At 38.1% G+C, this 24395-nt stretch overlaps 1 protein-coding gene across 1 annotated transcript in view; it reads right to left on the bottom strand.

The window, feature by feature from the left end:
• PDE7B (phosphodiesterase 7B) overlaps positions 1–24186 on the bottom strand; it is a 172110-nt gene extending 147924 nt beyond the window's left edge. The window contains exons 1-2 of the mRNA XM_084261543.1: positions 24075–24186; positions 23860–23974 (exon numbers count right to left, since the gene is read on the bottom strand). Of these exons, the coding sequence (XP_084117669.1) occupies positions 23860–23880 (21 nt within the window). The 5' untranslated portion in view covers positions 23881–23974; positions 24075–24186. The remainder of the gene's footprint in view (positions 1–23859; positions 23975–24074) is intronic.
• Positions 24187–24395: the final 209 nt, after the last annotated feature.

Genomic DNA, 24395 nt, shown 5'->3' with positions numbered 1-24395 from the left:
TGAAGACCTAGGAATTCCATCCTGATAAAATAATTTGAAGTTATGTCAACTTCAAAGCAAATTTATGGCAAAGCATAAATTCATACCCTTCTATGCTATTTTCACTATTTAAATTGTTCCAGAGTGTAGCCTTGGAGTGTTAAAATATCAGTCGTAAGAATCAGATCAACAGATCAAGAGAGAAGTCATAAATATCTGGTCATAAATAGATAACAAAATAATTTTTTCAAGCTACATCAGTAAGGGAGGACTTGATATCCCTGATTCATGAACATGTGACACCTACATGCACTGCCTGAGTCAGGAAATGTTAGTTTCACCTTATCACCTGCATCTATCTCCTGTATTTCGCACTAACATCACTTCTGCTTCACTCAGCTGTGCTTCAGTCACCTAGTTCTCATGAAGACCTTAAGCACTAAGATAGACAATAAAAATGTGAACTGGATAAGATGACAAAATAAAAATACAGTGCTGGACATCAGTCACACCTTCTCAAATAGCACCCTTAAGCATCCCAGCACATGCTGAACAGAAAGGATGACAAGATGGACCTTGAATAACTTTACATTATAATGTTCCTTACAGAAGAAAAAGTCCCCTTATGACTCTCTGAAGGTATTTTGGCAAGAAGAAGCATATCTTCTCTAATATTGAAACTGGTCATAATCAAAGACATTTAGAGCTTCGTTCAAATCAGTTTAGGAAATGAGACTCAGTTTTCATCATTGCTGGGAGAAGCTTATCTGCTAATGCAATTTGTACCATTTCAGTTCCAAAACTGAGTGCAAAACTTCTGTATGCTGCAAGACATTTCAGCTACCTGTTCACTTGCATCTTTGCTGCTTCATTCAATGACAATTCATTTCTACATTACGGAGATACAAAATTACATTGAACAAAGAGGCTCTTCAAAACCCTCATGCTGCTATGTTTCTACCACATTATTTCAGCCTTAAAGTAAGCAAGGGTTATGCCATATTATAACCCTTTCTAATTTGAAATGACTGAGAGGCATGTAGGACATGATTTCCTTTTAGATACAGCCTGACTGTTCTGCTGAAACAATGCATTAGGATCTCAGAGGATAAATGGAGAAGGGTAGGGTAAATAAGGAATATTTTTATGGTGGTTTTTCTTTTTCTCTTGGTGATGAGAGAATTCTATTTATGATGTGGTGCTTAGGGGCATGGTTTAGTGATGGACTTGGCATTGCTAGGTTAACAGTTGGACTTGACAATCTTAAAGGTGTTTTACAACTGAAAGCATTCTATGATGCAAAGACCCTTAAGCTTACAGCCAAAAAATGTTGAGTTCCTACTGTTGTAGGCAGCGGAGGCCACCATGAAGCACAGATGTCTTTCAGTATCAACTTCTGCGTGCCTAAGGCTGAGAGAGTAGAACAGGGTTGCTCTCAACTGTACCAAGTGTTACAGTCTGAGATGTTAGGAAACAAAATGAACTCTCCAGCGCCTCTTCCAATTAAGCTTGTCTTCCAGTTAAGAATGTGGTGATATATAACACAGATCTTTTTCAGAGGAATTTGTTTCCAGTGGAAAAGATGTCTTTGTCCCCAGTTGAACAATGAATAATGCATATGTTCTCAGATTATTCTACCTTGTTGTGTATTACTTCTTTCTCCTAAAAGAGCAGGGGAAAGTTACTCATTACGAAGTCTCTTTATGTCACTTGGAGATGTGGTTAAACTGCAATACCTGACTTTCCATTCCTGTGTCCGAGTACTCTGTCACAAACAATGAAGGTGACAACATTTCCTTCAACAGACAAGAACAAAGTACCTTTAATGTATATTTAAGGTTGCCAGTCACTTTGACTGACATATGGGGCTGCCAGAAGCATTAACTATATACCTTTTAAAAGGTGTACATTTCATTCTGTTTGTTCAATCTACAGTGGGACAAGTACCACACAACATGAATCATTTATGCTTGCCAGGATCTTGCAAATCAATAGTAATGTTCTCTGATCTCCTACTTTGAACTAGGTGAGTTCATAAAGCTGTACTCAGTCTAAATCCACAACGGACATTGTTTAGAGGCTACTTAAAACAGCCATACAGCATCCATAAAATCAGGAAGGAAATGTTTTCCCTGGCATCTGAAGAAGCATTACCTGTCACTCATTCTAAAGGGTTTCTTCACTTCATCAGAAATTTCATGCTGGAACATCTTTAGGGAACATCCTACTAGCACTGAAACTGTTTTAATAAAATATTATTAACAGAGTTCAACAACAAGCATTGCAACCTGCTTGTGCTTTGTCCCATTGCTACAACAAAAAATTGTAAAGAAAAAGCCTGTCAGATTTGAGGAAGACAACAATTTTTTTTAGTTGAAATAAAAGCACAGTAGTCTGTGAGACATGATTCTGCACTGGGTTTGTAAATACGCTATCGTAATAAGCATCATAACTAGGAAGAATAAAAAGTCCAACCATGCTCTAGAGTCATTACGTTCTTTGACAGCAGCAATGGATGAACTAATTAAATAAAATGAATTAGACTGGAGCCATTCTTGGAAAAATACTTGGCTAATGACTTTGATGAGAAAATGTCAACATATATTTTCAAAGTGTTTCCAGTTTAAAAAATCAGGTACTATTAAAAAATTCTATTCTCTTGAGAAATTTCTAAACCAGTTCTTCAGATGACAAAGAGAGCAAACAAGATCCCCTGCTTCTGAGCTCATAACAAAATTTAACTACAAGTATTTTCAGATTCTGCTTTCTTTATGCACATTTTTAATGATAATATACAAGCATTAGTACTCAGTCATAGTATCCAATTTTGATTATGCAGTCTCTTTCCTAATTAAGGGACACCACTAGGCAACATAGGAAGAAAATAATCTTAAGGAGAATCATGTAGACCCAATGATTTTAGTAAAACTCTACCTGGGGTTTTTGGAATGGTTCTTTTTGCAGGATCCCCTCTTCCATTTGCAACATGCATGATCAAATTATGGGAGCTGTGTTATCTTTACCACTTTAAACTAAACAGTACATATTTCTCTACAGTAAGATCTTAGATTCTAATTTATTCCCACACATTAAAGGAGAAAAATAAGTATTGTGTGCAAACACTGTGTGTGTATGTATGTGTGGGAGGTATTTTGCAATGTAGATGCAGCTGTTGCTTTGTGAGCTGCAGCTAGTAAAACTAGAATTATGAGCCGAAAGTGTCCACTTTCAGGTTCCCCTTGTGGGATTAAGAGACCCTCCTTCCATTTTTGATCCTGCTATCAACAAATATCTTTGAAGCCATTTGCAAATTACTTTTGTTTTTGTCTGGAGGTGATTTCAATGCAAGATGAGAAGTTATTCTATTGGCTACGTTGGAAACCTGGATACTGCTGTCTTGCTGAACTGCACCCACAACAGACAGAAATGCTCTTTCTTAAGCTTGGGTTGCTTTGTTTGTCTTTAAAATGCTGGAATCTGTCCCCCTTCTCTGTTAAAAAGCATTAAGACTGTACTGCAAGGCATTTAAAAGAGAAAAAAGTAACTGCCAGTTTACCAGTTTACCTCAGTTAAAACAAAAATACCCCCCCACCCCCACCCCCCCTCTCCTGTGAGTTTATATTCCAAGCAAAATTTAACTTCACAACCTCCTGTCTTTTCCCACTGGACCTTTGCCTGAGTTACCAGGTAAGTGTTGGCACTGAGCATCAACCATCATTCAGTCCCTGTGGCTCCCATGGCATCCCTGGGTCACGCTTCCTAATTGGGGGACAAATTGTTACTTTGTTTCATAAAGATGCAAATAGGCACAGGCAGGGATTTCAAGATGAGATACATAGCATTACAAATGCCTCAAACATATTTTTAAGTTGCTTATGAATTTATATCTGCTACTTTCTTAGGGTCCAAATTCTGCTCATGAGCTGAATTCAAGAAATTTAAGTATTTTCTTCTAGAATAGAAATCAACAAGGATTAGGTTTTCTTTTAGCGTATAAATGTCTAAATAATACAAGTAATCTGATAATTAAAGGCCCAGGCATGTAAAATTGGGATAACCAGACTGGAGGGTGCTCAAATGTAGGCAACAAGACTATTTGTCATCTGTGAGGATTATGCCCCTTGAACCTCAGAAGGATTCAGCTTTGATTCAGATTGTACAAATGATGTTATACTACTGATTAGTTGATCTGTTTATCCTTGACCCTAACCTGCCTCTGGAAGCTACAAGCCAGGTTGGATGAGTGAAAACCAACTACTCGCCTAGCTAAGAAACAGGAGGGAAAGTAGGAGAACAACGATTTCACTATAAAACCCAGGAAGACAAAGGAATTTTGCCTGCCCAGCAAACAAACTACGATGGTCACAATACCGAACAACAAATGAAGTCTCAAAGAAAATTTCATAAAATCCAAAAAGAAGGTAAATCAATAAATATTACAGATACTAAAAACGTGAAGGACATGGATATCTGACATGTACCAAAGGCCATGTAGCATAACAAGTTGTATTGCCATTTTGCATAAGAAGTATTTGTTATACAGAACAAGGATCCACAGTACTAGCTCACTTTGAATGTGTCTGGGTATATATCACAGTAACAGCCCTGCTCTTAGCATGAAGTAGCTAGGAAATGTACATAAAATATGCACATTCTCAAAGAACTCCCAAACACACAGAAAGAGACATGCAAGAGGCTGAAATAATTCTGATAAAATGCGAGACCACGAGCCTCTACCACACAAAGTTCTTGTTCCTATTTAAGGCAAGGTCTATGAACACACACCCAAGACTTCAGACTCTGCCAAGCTCTTATGATACAGCAATAGAGATACTTCCTTCTGCCCTTCTGCAAGTCTGACTTTAAGTAAACACCGATATCGAAATGTGACCAAAGGAAGAATGCGCAACAAAGCCTGTTACAAATACCAAACAATAACAAAAGTGCCATTTGCCTTTCTTGTGGGCACTCTTTACACCTCATATATGGAAGTATAAAAGTGGTATGTGGCAACTATCAGTGTTAATGCAGCCACTTGTGGGAAATGGTGTGCCTACCATAAAATGTCATTACCAGGTTATGCAAATATGGTAAATGGCAATATTTATATGTCATTTACAAATGACAGATATTAGTAAGAAGCAAAATAAACACTGAGCAGGCACTTTTTTTCCTACTATGAACCTATGAGAAATGCTCAGACAAGACTAAATTCAAAGTTTACCGAAATCAAAGAGATACTTTCCTTGTATTTTAATAGGCTTTGGATCTGCTCTTAAATTACAAATAACATTGCAGCTGAGAATGAGAATTTTAGCCTAAAGAAGTAAGAACAGTTCATAGAATAATGCACTAAAATTATTAACTTGAGAGCTTGAGAATGTATTTTCTTTTTGTGGAGTGATTTTGTCTATTTTGTAGCATTACTGTATTCTCCTCCTGTCTCTGGCAAACAAAGGGGATACTGCGATACTGTATATTCATCACAGCAGATTTCCCTATGTCAATGAACGAAGCAGGAGCCAAAAAAGGATTTACAAGTGTAGTATAATTAAAGATTCTTCAAGATGACAAACACAGCTGTGCAAGGACCACAAATATGGTAAGTACAACTTAAAAGCTTTTTACAGTATTAGTATTAAAAGTCTGGCTAATCAAGAAATAGTAGTAAGTCTATCACTGTTAGTGTCAAGTCTGACATCAAATATTCACTAAATTATCTTTTCCCAACCTAATATGAATCCAGGCCTGCTGCTACCATGTTATTACAACTAATATTTGCACTAGGAAAACAAACAAAAAAAAATTAATCTGTCATAGACATGTCTGGAGAGGCTGGATCAACACATTTAGAGCATTTTGAATTTGTCAAACTGAAACACTTCACAAAATCAGCATCCAACTAATCTGTTGACTATTTCAGAAAACACTATTTACACGGAACCTTGTGCAAACAACACAGCCTTCTGATTTAGTAGTTATTTTATAACTGGAATATGCAGCCACACTTGGAAGGTTTGAATGCTCTATTGCTAAAAACAGGCCGTAAAAACATGGGACAGAAAATGTAAGCAAGCCATGTAACCTTATAACAAAATCTCAATCAGTGCTGATATTAATGTAATGAAATAAAAATTTCAGCAGACTATATACATACAGATAATTTATGAATCAAAACAGTCACTTCCAGTATCTTAAATGGTGAACCCACCTCAGTTGCTAAATAGAAGAGCCATATGTTTACAGCTTCTGCTTAGCTGTATCCTCTAAGCGTTACAAACAAAAAATGCTATTTAAATTCAACACCAAAACCAAGATAATTACTGCCAGCAGGTGGCCAAGAATTAATAAATGCAATTATTTTGTATCTTGTAATAAAGTTTAAGTTAAGCAGTCAGTTCCATCACCTATGTGTGTGATTTCCTTTAGATTTTCATGTAGGCATATTTTCAGTGTATAGCTATGAAAAAAACGACTATGCCACAACAGAGAAGTGTCAGAATGCCACATTTGGCCAAATTCCACAGATCTATTTGTAGTTCTGCATCCAGATTCTTACGCTGGTGAGAAGTTTCTTGGCTGACTAGTCAAACCCACCAAAGGCAAATGAAGAGGTTCCTAACAACAGGAATGAGCACAGCATAGCAATTGGCTTAGAAAAGAGAAACTGTCTAAATAGAAAAATAATTTTTACATGAGAACAGAACAAATCCCACTCAGGCACATTGAGATCACAGATGTAGAGCTCCATATTACCAGAGTGTAAAATAATCTAACTGAAAATTTCCTTGCCCTTTCTTGATCAAGATGAGTCACATGGGTGACTATTAATCAAACAGGGCAGATTGGGACATGTCAGGCTTAATAAGTTCTGTGGAGTTTTGGTTCCTAGTGTTGTGCTAGTTCCTCGTGCTTATTGTGATATTCTGTCTCTGTTGTAGTCCACAGGAGATTTATTACAGAGCTCATTACATTAATTTGCAACACTTTAATTAAAATATTAGTTAAAGATAACTGTAACAAGGGACCTGCAATGTGTTGTGTGAGATCAGTTGCACAGAATAGCATGTTGCTTCACATCTTCAAATGTAGACTCTCAAGCAAGGCTGCCACACAAAAGTAGGCTTTCGACTTGGTTGATGGAGACAACATATTGGGTTTTCTGAGATTGTTCCCAAACTGAGGACTGTTTGGTCTTTTAGCCTTGTAGTATTCAAATTGTATTGGTTAAGATACCTAGAAGTTTTCATTCATTATTAATTCTAAAAATAATTGCACCAGTAGGCTATGAGAGCAAAGCACATGCAGCTGATGCTTTTCTATTTCTCTTTTGTATAACCCTGTCCCTCTAATGCAAGTTATTAATCAAAGGGTTCTGAAATATTATCCCTTGTGAATAAATCCAGCAAACACAGGCAGCAGACATGCCGAAAAAATTAGAAGTTGTAAAGTTAAATGATGTGCAAATTACAATGTGGCTACCCTGTGGATTTCACTGTCTTTGGAAGAGGTACAAGTAACAATGCCCGGGCATGTGCACACACACACATACACATAAACAAAATTAGGCCTTCAAATTACCTGTAGTAGAAATTCTTTGGATCATCATAAGAAATGGAGCTCCTATTCATCTTCTAAAAGCATAAATACTGAATGAAAGCATATGTTAGATTTGAAACATTTACTCTCGTGTTCCTTTTGAACTCTAATAGTATACTAATAGATGTGCCAGAAAAATATCAAAGCACAGAGAACCTGGAATGCCCACTAGCAGAAGGGTACCTTACTGAATGTGAATTAATGGGTAAGATGCACTGAAACAGAATTTGATCTGAGTACAAAAAGCAGTGACAGCCATATCACAGAGTATCATCAAAATATTCTGAAGCATATTGTAAACAAAGTTTCAATTATCTGCGTTGCTTTGCTAACAAATTAAAGATACTAATTTCTACATTCTCTTGAAATTTTTTGTCAGTTTGGCCCTCCCTGTAACAGAAAACTTGTTAACGGGGCTCATTCCTTTTGTCCTCTTTCTGAACGATATTACTGGTATTTATGTTTACAGCTGGTGCCTGCTGGCAGTCCTTTCACATTCACAGGGCTTGGCACTCTTCTGATCTTATGTCCACCATGACTACTCCTCCGAGTTGCAGGATGGCTGGGTTTGGACTTCTGGAGACCACCTAGTCCCTGGTCTGGCTCTGTCTTCTTAACACCTTCCATCAGCTATTCATACACAGTGGCAAAATCTCTGTTGAGCTTTCTCTTCTACAGGCTGAACAATCTCAGCTCTTTCAACTTTGCCCTGCATGACAGATCCCACAAGTCCTTATTCATCATTGTGGTGCTTCACTAGACTCACTCCAATAACTCTATGTCTGTCTTACACTGAACAGCCCAGAACTGGATGCAGTGCTCCAGATGTGGCTTCATAGCATGGCTCATTAATAAACCATTAACCTCTAATTATTTCAGCAGAAGTTGTCACTAAAGATCGTGAATTAAGAAGGCCAATGAAGTTTTTGTTAGATGAAGACTCATTCATAGGTAGGATTGCAACTTAATCTAACTCATGAGAAAGAGTAACTTCTGATGAAGGTACAGTTTGAATTCCTCAAAAGGCCAACAATTTCAGTTACATTTTTGCTATGAAATAAATATAAAGGATAACATCTAAATCACCAATAAAAATGTGACATGTGAAAAAGCTCTGCACTTCCTTAGCTCATTTTAACATACAAAAAATAAGATGGGAACTTATGCAAGAGTTATCCAATGCGAAAATCTGATTTTATTTTTGTGTGTTTACAATGCTTCTCCTCTTTCACCTGCTACGCTTGACTGTTGTTTCAAATTAAATGACCAAACTGGTGCCTTTCTCTCTTTCTGTGGCACCTTGATTACACAGCAGTGAGCACAATGGAGATGGCAGAGGGAAACACTTAGGTATAACTGTAATGCAAATAAATACATAGAGAGTAAAAGCATAGGAAAAAATGTTTAATGAAAACAAATATTCCCTTGCTTTTCACCAGGTCTGCCATTAGCTTCATATTTTAAAGGAAAGCCAGACTTAGTTATATTATGAAACTATTTAGAAATCATCTTTGACAAAATTTGGTATGAAAAAAGGAAAACATGCTGTCACAATAGAAAGGTCCACTGCTCTACAAGAGTGTAGATCAGATTATTTCTGTTATTTGACTTTTACTGATGAATACAAGAGTAGAATCAGTTTATCTGACGAATTTGTCAGAATTAAGCTGACCACTAGAGAAAAAACCTTGCATTAACAGAGGCTGTACTAGATGAGAAAAACTTCAAAGAATCGTAGATCTGATTGCCAAGAATAGGTAATTTTTATTTATATCTTGATGCCATACATGTTGGACTCGATGATCCCCATGAGTCCCTTCCAACTCAATATATGCTACGATTCTATGATTCTGTGTTGGTGCTGGTGCTGGAAAATTTCTTCCTGATCCTGTGGGAAATAAATTCATACTTTCAAATGTGAATACACTATCCTTACCTTTCAAAAACATCACAAATGCCTGTGAAAGGTAAGGGGTCACTCATTTCCCATAGCAAATATGCCTTCAGATGATAATTCTCAAGTCCACCCTTCACTTAAAAGAACACTGTTATAAAAACCCAGTTTGTTTACAGTAAGATGAACTTCCTCACCTTAAAGGTAATGAAGCAAATGAAGCAAGACAAAAATGCTCTCTGCAGAACCCAGATCCTACAGGGAAGCATTGCAGCTTTGAAATAGATTGCTTCTGTGGACCGGTCTTGTAGCAAGCTGCTGCTAACTGCAGTGCGGCTATCTGGCATTTGTATTCGAATTAAGAGAAACAGTGTTCCAAAATAGCTATGGGAAATGCCAATTAGATAAACCAAAGGTAACAAGGTATTTTGGATACAGCTGATTTTGTAAGCTGTTTTTACTCTGTACTTGAAAATCAGCACTTCAGGCTTCCTACATGTTGTACTAGAAAAGCATGTTACGGATCAGTGATTTTCTTCTTGTAGTATTGAACCTATGCCTAGTGATCCTCATTTTTACAAGAGCTCTGCTCAGTTCATTCATGTAAAAATTCCCATTTGCATTCTAAATTAACTTTCTGCTGTAAGTAACAAATCCATTTATAAAGATTTAATAAGACCTCTAAGTAGGCCTGGAAGGCTAGCCTAGCTAATCATAGAACTGAAATGAATATATATATATATATTTAAATTACAGTATTTCTATATTAATGTACTTTCTCTACATTGTTACCTTTTACAGCTAGTTTTGTACAATTTTTGGAAAACTTTATATTGTAGGGAACAAACTCCTTTCCAGATATTGTTGTAAGATGAGAGTAGCATATTTTTTTCATAATTATGACTGTGATCTGTGCTTTTCTACATATCAACATTAACTATCAATATAGAAGGATCAAGTACAAGTCAAAGTCTACTTTGTACTAGGATGATTCACCAGCATGGTTTGACTTAATGACACCACTCCAATTTTTCTGTATTCACTCTCGGCATTTGATCTACTGATTCCTTTCTCCATTCTCCTTTTAGTGAACATTAATTGCTGAGGTTACTCAGCAAAGAATGTTCTTCAATGGACCATCATAATTCACTAGCACAGGACCTGCTCTAACAGGGGAAAAAAAAACCCCAACAAACAATTTTCAATATTAGGTAATAACTGCTAATAAAGAGCAGTGTTATACCCCTGTGTATCTGAAGACTTCAGTCACCCCTATCATGGGCAGAAGAGTCCTCAGGGACAGCCAGAAAGGGATGAAAAAGGCCACCAATGGCACTTGTTGGCATGCTTGCTGCTGTATGAGGCCCAGCCAGGCAGACTTATCATCAAGTAATGGTCTGAAGGTAGACAAAGCTGGGAGCATACTCCATTCACAAACTGCCTTCGGTGGAAGCGTGTGGAAGACATAGCTAAACAGGTCTGTAGACTAAACTTCCAGCAGGCAGAAGTCCAATTAAGTACTCTGCTGTAAGAATGAAATAGTGGAGACCGATTTGCCTTGACTTTTTCTTAGCAAAAGATATATACGTGTATTTATTCTGCGTATTTGTTGCTCTTGATAGGATATTTCTGTTTATAAAGAACTTTTAGAGTTTTGCTGTGCAATAAAAGCCTGCTTTTGGAACAGAGTGAGAATAACTTCCAGGCTGAATCCAGTCCCTTAAGATATTAGAACAGAAAAAGTCAGAGAATACAAATATCCTAATCTTATTGAGTGCTTGGTTTGTTTCCTAGCAGCTAAACTATTTCTAAGTGTTTTAAGTACTCCATGTCAAACAGCATCTTTTATCAAGGCTTCCTACATTATGGGGTGACATTACAAGAATAACGCACAGGTAGTAGTATTTCAGCATGTTTGGTATGGGTGGAGCTCCAAAAATAGGGAAAATAAAGAATGAGACAGACCGCAAAGCCTAAAGGCCTCATGCATTGTTTGTTGTCAAACACTAATAGTCTAGTTTGATGTTTCTGAGAGTGATGTAAAACATGGGGTAACCTTTGCCTATTCCTTACTCTGGAATTCCCGTGTACCAAATGCCACCAAGGCAGAGCAGCTTCCCTGGGATGGCTGCCAGCACTGTGAGTACAGCTTGCTGAAAATAACTTGGTGCCAAGAAGATGCAAAGGGCAATCACTTAAAGGGAAAGATGCCATCAGAGGATTTAGCAGAAGCACCAAAAGACTACAGCAACAGTGAGAGAGGTATATATGTATTTCGAGTGAGAGCGAAGAGACGATTGCAAAGCAACCGCTCCAGTTTCTAGAACTTATTTCATTAATTACAATAATTTCAGGTGTCTGTAGGCAAATTTATTTTATATTTGTACTGATTTCTTCAGAATGATTAAGCAGCTGGAAAGAGGTGTAGCCCAGTTTGCTGACGTGCTAGGGACAAGAAGTGGAGATAATTTTGCCAAATTTATTTTGTTATGAACAAATGTTTGTGGGAGATATGGTGAAGGCTACGTAACTGCAGTTAACTTTGATATCTCAGAATACAAGATAGCAAGGGAAGACATGAAGAATGAGGCAGATCCCAGAAAGACTTGAGCTGGTCTTCAAAATAACACGCAGTAGAGATTGGTTGCCAGATTATTAACATAGAACTTACGTAAAACACATAAACCAGCAAGGCCAGGTTGATAAAACAGGAGAGGACGATTTTTCTTGTTATCAGACTGAGATATAAACTGAATACAAAAACTGGAAACAATGTAACTTATGCAACCCTCTTCCATACAAGGAAGATTACCAGAAAGTCAAGCTGATTTCTCCTTGCACATATAAGAAGGGAATTTGGTTTTTATCTACCAAGTTTTCCATACTGTGAAGTTTTTCAGGATCCCTTGAGAGGTTAAAGTCTTCTCAGATTTGTTTTTTGATTTTATCCCTCATCCTTAAGGGTTTTGATACTTCCAGCTGCATAAACTTGTATCTGTTATATGTGACTATTTGTCTTGATTATTCTCTTTTAAATATGATGATTTCTTTGGAAAACAGAGGAAACCCCTATTGTACTTGGAAAAGGAAATGTTGAGGAGTACGATAATCCTCAGTTCCTCAGCAGCTCATTCTGAAATTTCACAGAGATGTCTCCTACACAAAAAAATCTTTATCCTGATGCTGGAGTCATCCGTTATGTCACCAGAGTTTTGTGGTCAATCATTGTAAAGAGATCTATCTAAAGCTGGACCCAAGCCCCCAAGCACCATGGTGCTGGACCGATTATTTCTGTGTCAGCCAGTGTAGAAATACTGGAGATCAGAAGATCAAGACTTGATGGAAACAAGGAGAAACAGTGATGAAATAGTCTTAATATCAGCAACTTTATATTTGGTATTGGACAGAGGAAGGTGTGATATTACAAATGTTTAAGATAGAAAGATATTTTGCAATTTTACCCCATCGTTGTCCTTATCCGCCCTTTCCTATTTCTTCCTTCTTCACCTGTTCACTCACTATCTGCCCAAGACCTGCCCACACAATCTGAAGCAAAACTGGGGGCATTTGGGTCAGAGATGACAAATACTATGAGGGAGATTCTGGTGGAAGCCACTCAGCCTTGGATGTGTCCAGTGATGCCGAGGAAAGGTGCACTGTTAGCAGGGCTATGGGGTCAGTCAGACTCTTTAGCAGTCTCAGCTGTGGGGGTGCCCACAGAGAACACCGCTCCAGGGAATGTAAGGTTTCCAGCCAGTCTGTGCTCTAGGTTCAGCGGGAGGCAGGTACACTGCACTCAGTGCACATATGGTAGGTGATCTTTATTTTTATAATTAAAAAAAAACAACCCAAACAACTAAACTGATGCTTGAAGTCATTCTATCCTCAGTTTAGGAAGAAATCCAAATCCCTAGGATACAGGGCAATTTTCCACAGCAAATTGTTTATTTTATGAAATGGCAAATTTATATAATAGAAGACTCTGTCATCATAAACTGCTTATACAAATGTTTGGTTCTGCAGCCAAATAATTAGATTCACACTCAGAGAAAAGAAGACCCAAATATTATATTTAAACACTAAATAATTTCCTGAGTTAATAAAAAAAATAATTTTTTGAATTAGAAAATCTGGAGTGACAGAAGCTTGAATCTCTAACCCGTCAAAGATATTTACGCACAGAGAAGTCATTTCCAAAAGGTGGCCTTTAATACCTTCGTGTTTCCTGTGTTTCTATCTGTGTGGGATAGAGATGTCTTACTTAAATGAGTCTTACTGATCTGACTAATGTGTTACATACATCTTCATACTCTGCTGGTACTGCAACACACTTTGCAACACAGAGCAACAGCCTTAAATAATCTCTTAGCTCAATACAATTTTTCCTAGGTTAGCATTTCATTTGGTATGTGTCTGGACATGACTTCATGTTCCTATTTGGGATCCAGTCTCTGAGACCATCTCTGCTTGCCTTTCTCCCTTTCACTCTGTTACCGATCATAACCAGAAATGTTTCTGATCTTTTGTGATACACCTTCCCCTTATGCCTGCCTGCAGTCTGTTTTAAGATGATGCATCCACTTCCTGCAAGGTTCTGCTCAGAGTTCAAAAGGACAATGTAGTTTTAATGGTCTGCAAGCAGAAGACGAAAGAGTATCTTTCCTTTGATTTCTTGACATTTATGAAAATTAGTTAGGTATAAAATTCTTTATTTCTAAAAAGTCAGCTTTCTGGTTTTTGGTTTTCTACTCTATAAATCAAAATGGAGAATTATTAAAATACTAATTTAAAAAAGGGAAGTGTTTAGAAGTAGCAAGCAGCTGCTACGAATGTAATATAAAATATGAACAGAAGAGGAAATATTGCTTTAGTAAAAGCTTACGAGTTTAAGGAAAAAGAAACACATATATTTATCAGTTAGAGAAAATTGGTTTATATTTCTGAAAAGTGGTGGATGTAAAATGTTTGCCCCAGTACACATCCTTCCATTCTTCTACAGAACAGAGGGTTAGCTGAAGATAACTAACTCTCCTAGTAAAGTGCAAATAGTATTAGTTTTAATTTAATTAGAAATTAATATTATAATATAATTGTAACCATTTGGCTATTTTAATATTACAATGTTCAAACCTTTTGAAAACTTTGGCCTACCATTTTTTGAGGTCTACCAAGTCATGGCAAATGCGAAATATTAGACATTTTGGTTTAATAAAATTCTGATGATCTCCCAAATAGAGCCAAACCAATGGGAGCATTAGGTCGTAGAAACATCTAGTGGTGGACTGATTCTTCATTAAAGCTTTCTTGATATCCTTGTCGATGAAATCTACAGGTATCCTATACTTCAGAACCTGTCTATCACTCCCTACAGTGCATATTATTTGTTGCCAGCACAAACAACTTTGTAGTGTGTCACATATGAGGGTAGAATATGTTGAATCTCATGTCCCAACAGGAACCACAAGAGCAATTGTGTAGACAGGTTTTTTTCATATTTGACTTAGTAAATTAGCTAAAATGATTTTTTCTCTCTGCTGCACTCAAGTGGTACTTCTCTGCAGAAGTCAGTAGCATCACAGTTCAGATCCCAGTTTGCCACGGAGGCTGACTTACTACAGTGACTTTATAAATTATTGTCTTGTATTTTTGCAATACGGACAAGAACTCCCTGGTTTGATCAAAAGCATTAGATCTGCTTCTGTTGAACTTAATAAAGTGTAAAACAGTTTAGGTAATGAAGAAGTTGTTAACATCAGATTGTGACTAATTTTCTGTCTGCTACTAGGAGAAACAGCATTAGTTCCCGTGCCAGAACCTATAAATCATTGTGGTGAAAGGGTAATTTTTAGACAAGTGTTCTCAGGAGAAAATGAGGGCAACAGAGAGGCAAAAAGAAAAATTCCCCCTTTAATATAATCTTTCAAAAAAAAAAGGTCTCTAGAAATTGAGAAAGTACCTCAGAGGTTTTTGAAGTTGTCCTAAAATCAGAGCTGAAGAAGGTCAACTGTCAAAGTACTGTCAACAGATGACAATTAAAGAGTGGCTACATAGCACTGAGACCTCTCTGCTAATTGTTTTCTACATTTTAAACATCTGGATCTTTTGAGACTTTTTTTAGAGAATGATTTATTTACAAACTAATTTTCACCAGCTGTCATAAAAAGGTGCAATGCCAAACACAGACTGACATTTTGCTTTATTCTTTTATGAAACATTAAATGATTTTTACTAATACTTAGAAAACATGAGAAGTCTGCTCAGGCTTGTTCACATTTGTAGTAATCATTATTAAAAGTTAAAAAAAGTATTAGCCAAGTGATGCTTTGTGGATTTTTAAACTGAACTGTGAATACCAATTTAAAATTCTAATGTAGTGAGACCAAGCTGCAGTGACATATTAGGTGGTCCAGATGAACGTGAAGCTGTCCCCCAAGAGGCTTTCTGAACAGCTGGCATGTTTAAACGTTATAATCCTCCCTTTCTTATATTATTGGATTTAAAATAATGTTTGCTATGGTGTTTGAGCAAAACAATAAAAAACCCCCAAACAATCCCACACACTTTTACTCTGCCAGAGAAACCTAATTCAGGAGGAAGGATGCATGGGGCAAGCCTCTTTTTAAACAATGTGTGTTTTACAGACAGCAACCTGTCGCCATTACGAGGAAATTTTAACACGAAGAAATAATCTCTTCAGCATGATACATTTATCACGTAAGGCATGGAATGCTGTTATTTTTTTCTTACTTGTTTTCAGAATAAGAAGCAAGAAAGGTGAGAAGAGGATTTCTGAACGATGTGGTAATTCAAAGTTTCTGTGACATTTGAGCTTTCAATCTGGGCACCACAGAATAAAAAGATCTAAACAGATTTATCAAAATGGTCACTGGATTGTAACCAGATTTTCACCAACTCTGCCCACTAGCAGGCACCCAAAGCAAGCAAAGTCTCTGCACTCCTCAGTCCTCACAAGCTGGGTGGGAATTCTGTAGTAGCAGTGATAAATTTTTTTACCCTCAAAATATAACTGGATTTTCCCCTTAAAATCACAATTTGTTGGAACAAGAGCTGTTGAGGAGGAGATGCTCACTTGGAGAAAACATCCATTAGAAAGGTTTCTTGGCTTCTGAAAAGAACTCCTTGAGCTGCAGGTGGAGATCTGCTTGAAACAACCTTTGTGTGCCTCTTTAGCAGAGAAGCTCTGATTTCACACTGGGGCTCAGCGTGGAGCTGTGGGCACCATCTGCCAGGCCCCGTGAAACCAGAGTTCAACCCTTGGGGGACGCTGCAGTGGTAATCCACTGTAGGAAAGCCAATGCAAGCACAGAGAGAACCTGAATGTATTTCTCCCCTACTCTCTTGAGATCACTAACCACAGGCTGTTGGCTACTTCTGACTGAGGTAGAACGAGAAAACATTTTCCAGGCAAGCTCTTGTACACAGCAGTTTTTCAGATCTGGTCATTTCATGTAGAAACTAATATGAATTTGAAGTTTTATGAAAGCTTGACCAATTCTGTTAGCTCAGATGATGATATATAGCACGAACTTCATTCAACTTCTTCATGTGGTGCTGGGTTTTGTTACCATATTATTACAGAGGTTATATTTTGGTAGTGGATATTATTATTATGGCTATAGTTTTGTGGTTCAAAGAGACAGGATGTTGCAGCCTTACTACATGAAAAATATCTTGTGATGCAGTGCAGTACATGTTGGTCCCTAAACAAAATTACTATTTCCCTGTTATTCCTCAGCTTTAAAAATTATTACTTACATAGCCATGTCATTGACGCAGGTCATGGTCTACACTGAAAACAAGAGAGATCAGTCCCCTCTGTATTACAAATATATTTCCTTTTGCAGACGTGAGCACATATGCTAAAAACTGTGAGGTTGTGATTTCAAATAAAATCTGGCAGACGTATCTTTTGCTGTGAGAAAGGGAAGTAAAAACGGGAGGTTTAGAGAGTGATGGTAGGGAGATTCTGTGGATCCATCAAAAGCAGTACCACAATGCTGAGGAAGTTGTGGAAAACTGGTATGAAGCAGGTAAAGCTAATGAGTCTAAAGTTTGGTCTGAATGGTGAAGAGGAGTGCTTGTAAGACCTGAAAGCTCAGCGGGTCTGGACTTTCACAGATAAAAACTGATGGAGTCCTATTAATCTCAGTGGAACTATGCCATTTTACACTCTCACACATCAATCCCATTTGAGTCTTCTTTTTATCTTTCAGTTGTTCTGCTTTTTAAAGCAGTCCTACAAAAACAAAGCAACTGTGCATGTGAGGAATTTGTTTGGTGAAGAAATACATTCCGGTTTTATCTTTCTAGCTGGCACTCAGAGTTTCTTCAAGAAAATGTAAGTTTTTCTTAATAGAATTTTTGAATTTGGAAAATATATTTTCAGCGTAGTAGTTCTTACTCTACAGTATATTATTTTCCATTTATTTAGTATTTTAAGGGCATTTTCAAGATGGGTTTTTAATAACAGTGTGCTCAGATCTGCTAAAGTAACTCACTGTCCTCCTAAGCCTTGAACAGTCAAAGCTCCCTCCTCTCCTTTGCTGATGTGTGCAAGTTCTCCTTTATTAATCAGGACTAATTATTGTTTTTCTGGCTGTCTTACAGTCTTCTAATGACCATATTGATTAAACTGGAGATACACTGCCTAATTAAATTTATGATGGCCGTTCTGATGCCACTTGAACATTGTTATTAATAGACACTCAGATATTATGGCAGTGTGTGAAACAGAAATGCCTGTGAATAACCAATACAGAGACATGTTATATCCCAGCATTTGAAACAGAAAGGGGCAGTAGCCTGTTTCAACATGATTGTCAGTCAACACAAAGCCAGAAGCATGCTTTCTCTATGAAGACCTCATATATCAGCTTTCATCTCTCTCTGGGTGTCTGTGTGAGCTCTTCTCTTTCCCAGCAGCCTGGTACGCAGCAAGTCCTCATTCTATCTAACCTGAGAGATTTATGTTCTGATTCAATGATACATAATAATGCTGAATAGATTGATATAGATGTATGTTAAGAGACAATTAGTACAGCTTTTCAAGGCTTCGGTTCTCCCATGTGCAAGCCCTTATGTCTGTCCTCACTGAGCTTCGTAAGGTTCTGGTTAGCCCACTTTTCCAGCCTTTTCCTGCTTTCTTTTCCAAACTGCCTACTTCCCCACTCACTTTAGAATCATCTACCAACTTTATCAGCATACACTTGATCCCACCACACAGATCACATGCAGAGGTCCCAGTTCTCATTCTACACTTGGATCATCATATATAAAGGGGAAAATAGCTACACCCTCCCTCTAGATAACAGCTGAATTCTTGGGAAGTACTAAGGCATTTAATGTCAGTATGTGGTCATTTTTAAAGCACAGCAACCATCTGGGATCACAGGGATGAGTCTGTGCAATGGTAGCTCTGCCACCCCGTATTATGACAAGTCCCAGAGGTTATCTGTTGTTCACTCTTTCAAAAGGAAAAAAGGACAGTATTGAAACGGGGCAGAAGTGACTGCACAGTAGCTCAATATCATCATCTTCTGGGAGTTCCCTAGTTGAAGTTGAGGTTTCTTAATTTCACTTCTATAGATGACTATTTCTCTGAGCCATCTCTGAGTTGCTGCATATTCAGTCAAAACTTGCCTACCTCCCACTTTATTACTGGAGATATAATGATCATCCTTTCCAAAATATCTTTCCTACATACAGATGGATTAGTACCATGGACTCTGCTACAACCAACCATGCAGAAAATTGTATACAGGTCGGGACAGCAGTTGCCCTACAAGTGTGCTTTTCTGCCCCATGACAATTAGATAAACTTAGTTTGATGGGAGATTCTGTGCTCTACTTTTAAAAACCATACACTGCCAGCATTAACATGGACCATAGTGAGATATTAGTTGGTGAGCTTTCTCATACCAGAAATTTTTGTGGGTTACGAGTATAAACTTACCATCTACAGAAAAAAAAACCCAACCAACCTCTGCAAGTATCTTCTTCTAAATATTTGTTTCTTATTTTTAAAATAACCTACTCAAAGAGAAATAAATCTTGCTGTTTGTGTCTGCATGCAATTCTTCTTTAGCTAAACTAAAACAAATTTGTCTCTGTGTGTGTCTGGGAGAATTGTGACTGCTCATCCCCACCTATTAAGATCATCAGCTATGTTTATCTGTCCAGGCAACCTGGATGTCTTATTTGGCTGGATAGTAAGCTAGCAGATGCATATCATATACCACCATAACACTATGTGGCCTAAGTAGCTAAACTGAGTTTTCATCCATCCTCGCTCACACCTCCCACTGGAAGGAAGAACAGAATAAGAAAATCAAACTTAATAGGGCTCTTTCATTAGTTTAATTTCTATAGTTCAACACTGTTTACATAATCGAAATCACTATAAATTTTTCAGTTTCTAGGAAGAGAAAAAACAAAAAAGGTTTATCAAATTTACAGTATCAGTGGACTACAGATACCACACTATTAAATGCATGTGAAAGAAAAGCTTAATCGTTTGACTGATGTTCTTTGAGAATTGTCTCTGCACCAAAATTTTCACTCTACAGTTTTGCCACTGAAGTCAGGCTTCTGGAACTGTTCTCCCTTCTATCTGATCTGGCTCTGATTTGTCAATTTTCTGCTTTATAACTAGAGGATTTGAAACAGATAGCTACCACTAGCCCAGATCCGAGCACTGTGAACCCTAGTCCTCTAAACAATTTTCAGAAAGATACAGAAGACTTCTTTTTTGCTAAAATATCTTTCAGAAGTTGACTTTGCATTTTCAGTTTCTATAAATTAATATGTGGTTTTAAATACCACAAATATATTCTATCATCTCAAGTACTTACACAGAACTAATTCTTCAGACACAACAATTTCCTATTACTATCAGAAGACACATTATTTCATTTCCACTCATTAGCTGTGAAACCACAGAAAAAAGGTTACCAGCCACCCTCATCTGGTTGTATATGTGGCACTTGGCTTCATGGTCCAGCTTTTCAGCTACAATGGCTCATCTTTAGCTGCCTAAATTCAGGCACCTTGTGTTAGCCAGAGAAAGAAAAAGAATCAGAACTTCTGAACTGCTTTCGGACACATCGGCTGCATGTCTGTGTCCCAGCACCTCCAGGGTATAAACTCTAAATAACATCAGTTCCACATCCTGAAGCCTGTGACTGAAAAGTGCAATTTTCATACTAGATGTAAAGCCAATGTTTCACTGAGAATGTAAAAACTGATGTCCCTGATCCAATGTTTCACTGAGAGTGTAAAATCTGATGTCCCTGCAATGGTAAGCCTGTTTTCTGGCTGAGGAACAAGAAAACTGAATGCTCCAATTCCAACACAGAGTTCCATCTTCCACCCAATAGAGGAATACTGAGCCATCATTTCATTATTTCATTACAAACCTGTTTATTTTATTCTGGCAGCTGGTGGGATCCCAGCCATCCCTTTCACTTTCACCCTCTGACAAACACATGGAGCGCTGTAATAATTTCTAGCGTGAAAATGGAGAAAAGATGAACAATAGTGAGTTGCTAAGAATGCTCATTTAGACAGTTGTCTTCCTGGCTGCCCTGAATGACTTGTTTTTCTGTCAGCCCAACTGCATCAACAGCTTTGGGCCACATATCTAGCTTGATTAGAGGACGGATTAGGTCTTAAACATTTTTTACGATTAAATAAAGAGGTGTCATGTTTTAGTATCTTGACAGCATTGGTTTGGTTAGTAGCTGGCATTTCTCCTTCATGCAATTCCTGTAAAGAAGGTTACCAGTACAATAGAAGATTTTTCCCTATGAGACTTAAAAATTAAAAGAAAACCAAATGTCATAAAATATCAATTTTTGGACTGTTTCTCATAAAGTACGCTTTACGTATTGGTAGAAGAACCATGGGGCGAGTGAAAAGGAATTGGATGTCTCAGTTTTACTTGATGATTGCAAGGAAGACACTGGAAAATCAGTCTGCTTCAATGACCTACCCAGAGGTTTGGTAAGGGCAAGAGAGGGCTGGATTTCAGAAGGGAAAAGCACATAAACAGGAGGAAGGTGAGAAAATGGCTGATGTTATAATCATATGTTTTTAAACTACTAAACATAATTAAATGTGCAATACATTGGATCAGGCTCAGCAGAGTATGCCATGCTCTGCTGGAATCATTGCAACTTCACTGGTGACAACTCTTGTCTACCCTAAAGAAATAAAGTCAGAATGAGTAGCCATTCATATCACATAAAACTTCTGCAATACAGACCTTTTTTTGGAGACAATGTGGCTGGGAAATATCAGTGACCATTTCATCCACTGTAGAGAGGCCAACCTTAAATTGTATTTTGCTCTTGATGCTGAATTGAGAATGTTCAGAGAAAACATTGCAGATAAACTTCCCTAGCAAAAGTAGAAAACCAGTGTAATTTCCTCTACAGAAGTCCACTTAGGATATTTACTATTAATGTCACAAGTAGTAGTTGCTATAAAACACAGATGCAGCAAAATGTAGACAACAGAGGTTAAAAACTAAGCTTCTCTAAAATTGCTTATCAAAAGAAGTAATTTAATTATAGGAAATTATTATAAACCAGTGCCTCCCAGATTGCCTTTTGGAAACTTGGATATCTTCATTTTGTTACCGTGTTATTCCTCACAGAACAGGCTATAGTGCCTACAGACTGAGGCTTCCCCTTTGTCAAATTTACTAATTAACCATCTAACAAATATTATATGAACCCTTCTAAACCCGGGGCTAGAGAAGAAATGCTTCAGTTTTTGAAAACAGCTGGCAGTTTAGGTAGTAAGACCTAGAGGAGGGCTGGGGAGGACAGAATGGCGTGGAGATTTAACGAAGTTGGACTCGGGGTTGTTGGATGATAGGAAAAAAGATATCCTCAAGAATCTCAAAAGAGATGGGCCACTAAAGAGTTTATCTGTGACAAGCCTCTTTGTTTCTGCAGTCATCAGTGAAGATAGAGCAAAGGAAATGGAGGAGCTGCAGCTATGCATTTGCAATACACAAAGTCCTTGTTTTCCCACTAGGCACTGCAGAATAGCAATTGTCCATTCACAGCACATATCACATCCTCTGCATTTCAGAGCTAATATTTTTGCAGTCCTTAAGCTAGCATGCTTCAGCCTGGTGTGATTGATTCCTGTAACCCTTTGAGGTGCATTGCATGAGGTGGGTGTGCTCATGTTCTGTTCCTTCTTTTATGAATTGTTTTTTCAGGTAGAATTTTTAAAGTTAAACTAAAAGATTTTCGAATTGCAGGGGGTTTATATCTACAGCAGCACCTCAAAGGGAGCTTTAAAAAGTCTCATTTCACAAACTAGGAAAATATGAAGATTGCTAGTCATTAAGCATACCTGTATATTAATCCAATTAAGAACAGAAATTGGCTGTGTTGGATGAAATTATTTTTAAAGCCACTCTCTCTCTCTCTCTCTCACACACACACACACACATACACACACACACACAAGCTCTGACAAGTGGCTCCTCCTCTTGTATTTTAGTATCACACTCCTGAAAACAATGTTAGTTTTATGCTAGCAGTTGCTTTCATTTCCTGCAGCACACTGTCCACTGTAATGCTGCAATAGTCATTCAAGGCAGCTCACCAGCTTGAATATGAATTGAACCTATATACCATTGAACAGATGTCAGGCTACATCACTTCAACTTCCAAGCAAATTTCCACTTTTCTCTGCTTAGAGGAGCAAAAAGCTGTCTGAGAACTGGGGTTGATAGGAGACCATCAGCTCCCTCCCTTCCCACTGAGGATCTGCTTGTAAGTCCAAGTGCAGGCTGCTTCTTAATTTTGAACTTCTGAACCCAAGAGTAAAGCAATCTTAGCATGTACGGAAAAAATAAATAAATTATGTGGTACGTGTACTCCTAAAAATGAGTCTGACAGTCTTTTCTGCTTGCTCTGTTTATTTCTAACTCTTTCTCCCTCTGCTCCAACTCTCAAACTCGCAGCCCCCTCAGGATAAGAACCGAGTTTCTGCTTTTTTCACCCCTTCATCTAAGCCAGCCAAGTCCCAGGTCTCCTCTCTTGCCAGAGCCGTCGGAAAACATGTACCAGAAAGCAATCACACCTTCCTCAGCGGGGTCAGAAAGGACTACAATGACAGATTCTTCACCGCCAAATGGTTAAATCAACCTAAGTTAAAATTTTCATCTAGTTTGAATAGAGACAAAAAGGGAGGAAATTCAAAAACCCCGGTTGCTGTAGTAACAATCACTGGTAAAAAAAAATCTTTTCCACTAAATAATAGTATTATCTCCCTCTCCCCCTCACAATTTTAGGTCCCCTCCAAAAAATTAATCATGCTGCCTCTTTCAGATTTGCTGTACATACCTCAACCATTAAACAAGACATTTAACCATAGTGGCAGTTCTGTGACCTCTGAATGCCGTGAAATCTCTAAGCGGTGCAGCTTGTTCATGAAGACTTGTACTGCAGAATCCAGTAACTGCATCCAGGGTTGGGAACAGAATTAAGTAACGACAGCAAACAAAAATAAAATAACAAACAAACAAAAAAAAAATTAAAGAGGAAAAAGGAAACCTCACCAAGTCCCCCAAACCCAGCCAATAAAACCACCTTAGAGGAGCAAAAGGACTCGGGAAGAGAGTGGACTTTCCTGCCGGGGTAAGGGCTGGCTGGGGCAGAGCTGCGCTTGCTGCAGTCCTCCCGCCCTCCCGCCCGGCTGCCTGGCTGCCTGCGCTCGCGCGCCGAAGGCCGGGCAGGGCTGGGAGGTGCTGTCAACTGCCAGCGGCGCGGGCGCGCGGGCCAATCCGCGCCCGCGCTGCCGGCTCGGCGGCGTGAAGCCTTCTCTGTTTATGTTTCCTCATCTCGGCAGTGACGTCAAAGGGTTTAGTTTTTCCCCTGCA

This window comes from Gallinula chloropus, assembly GCF_964237585.1.
Source record: "Gallinula chloropus genome assembly, chromosome: 3".
NCBI lineage: Eukaryota > Metazoa > Chordata > Aves > Gruiformes > Rallidae > Gallinula > Gallinula chloropus.
The sequence above is the reverse complement of the archived record's forward strand: the minus strand, read 5'-3'. Positions and strand labels throughout refer to the sequence as shown.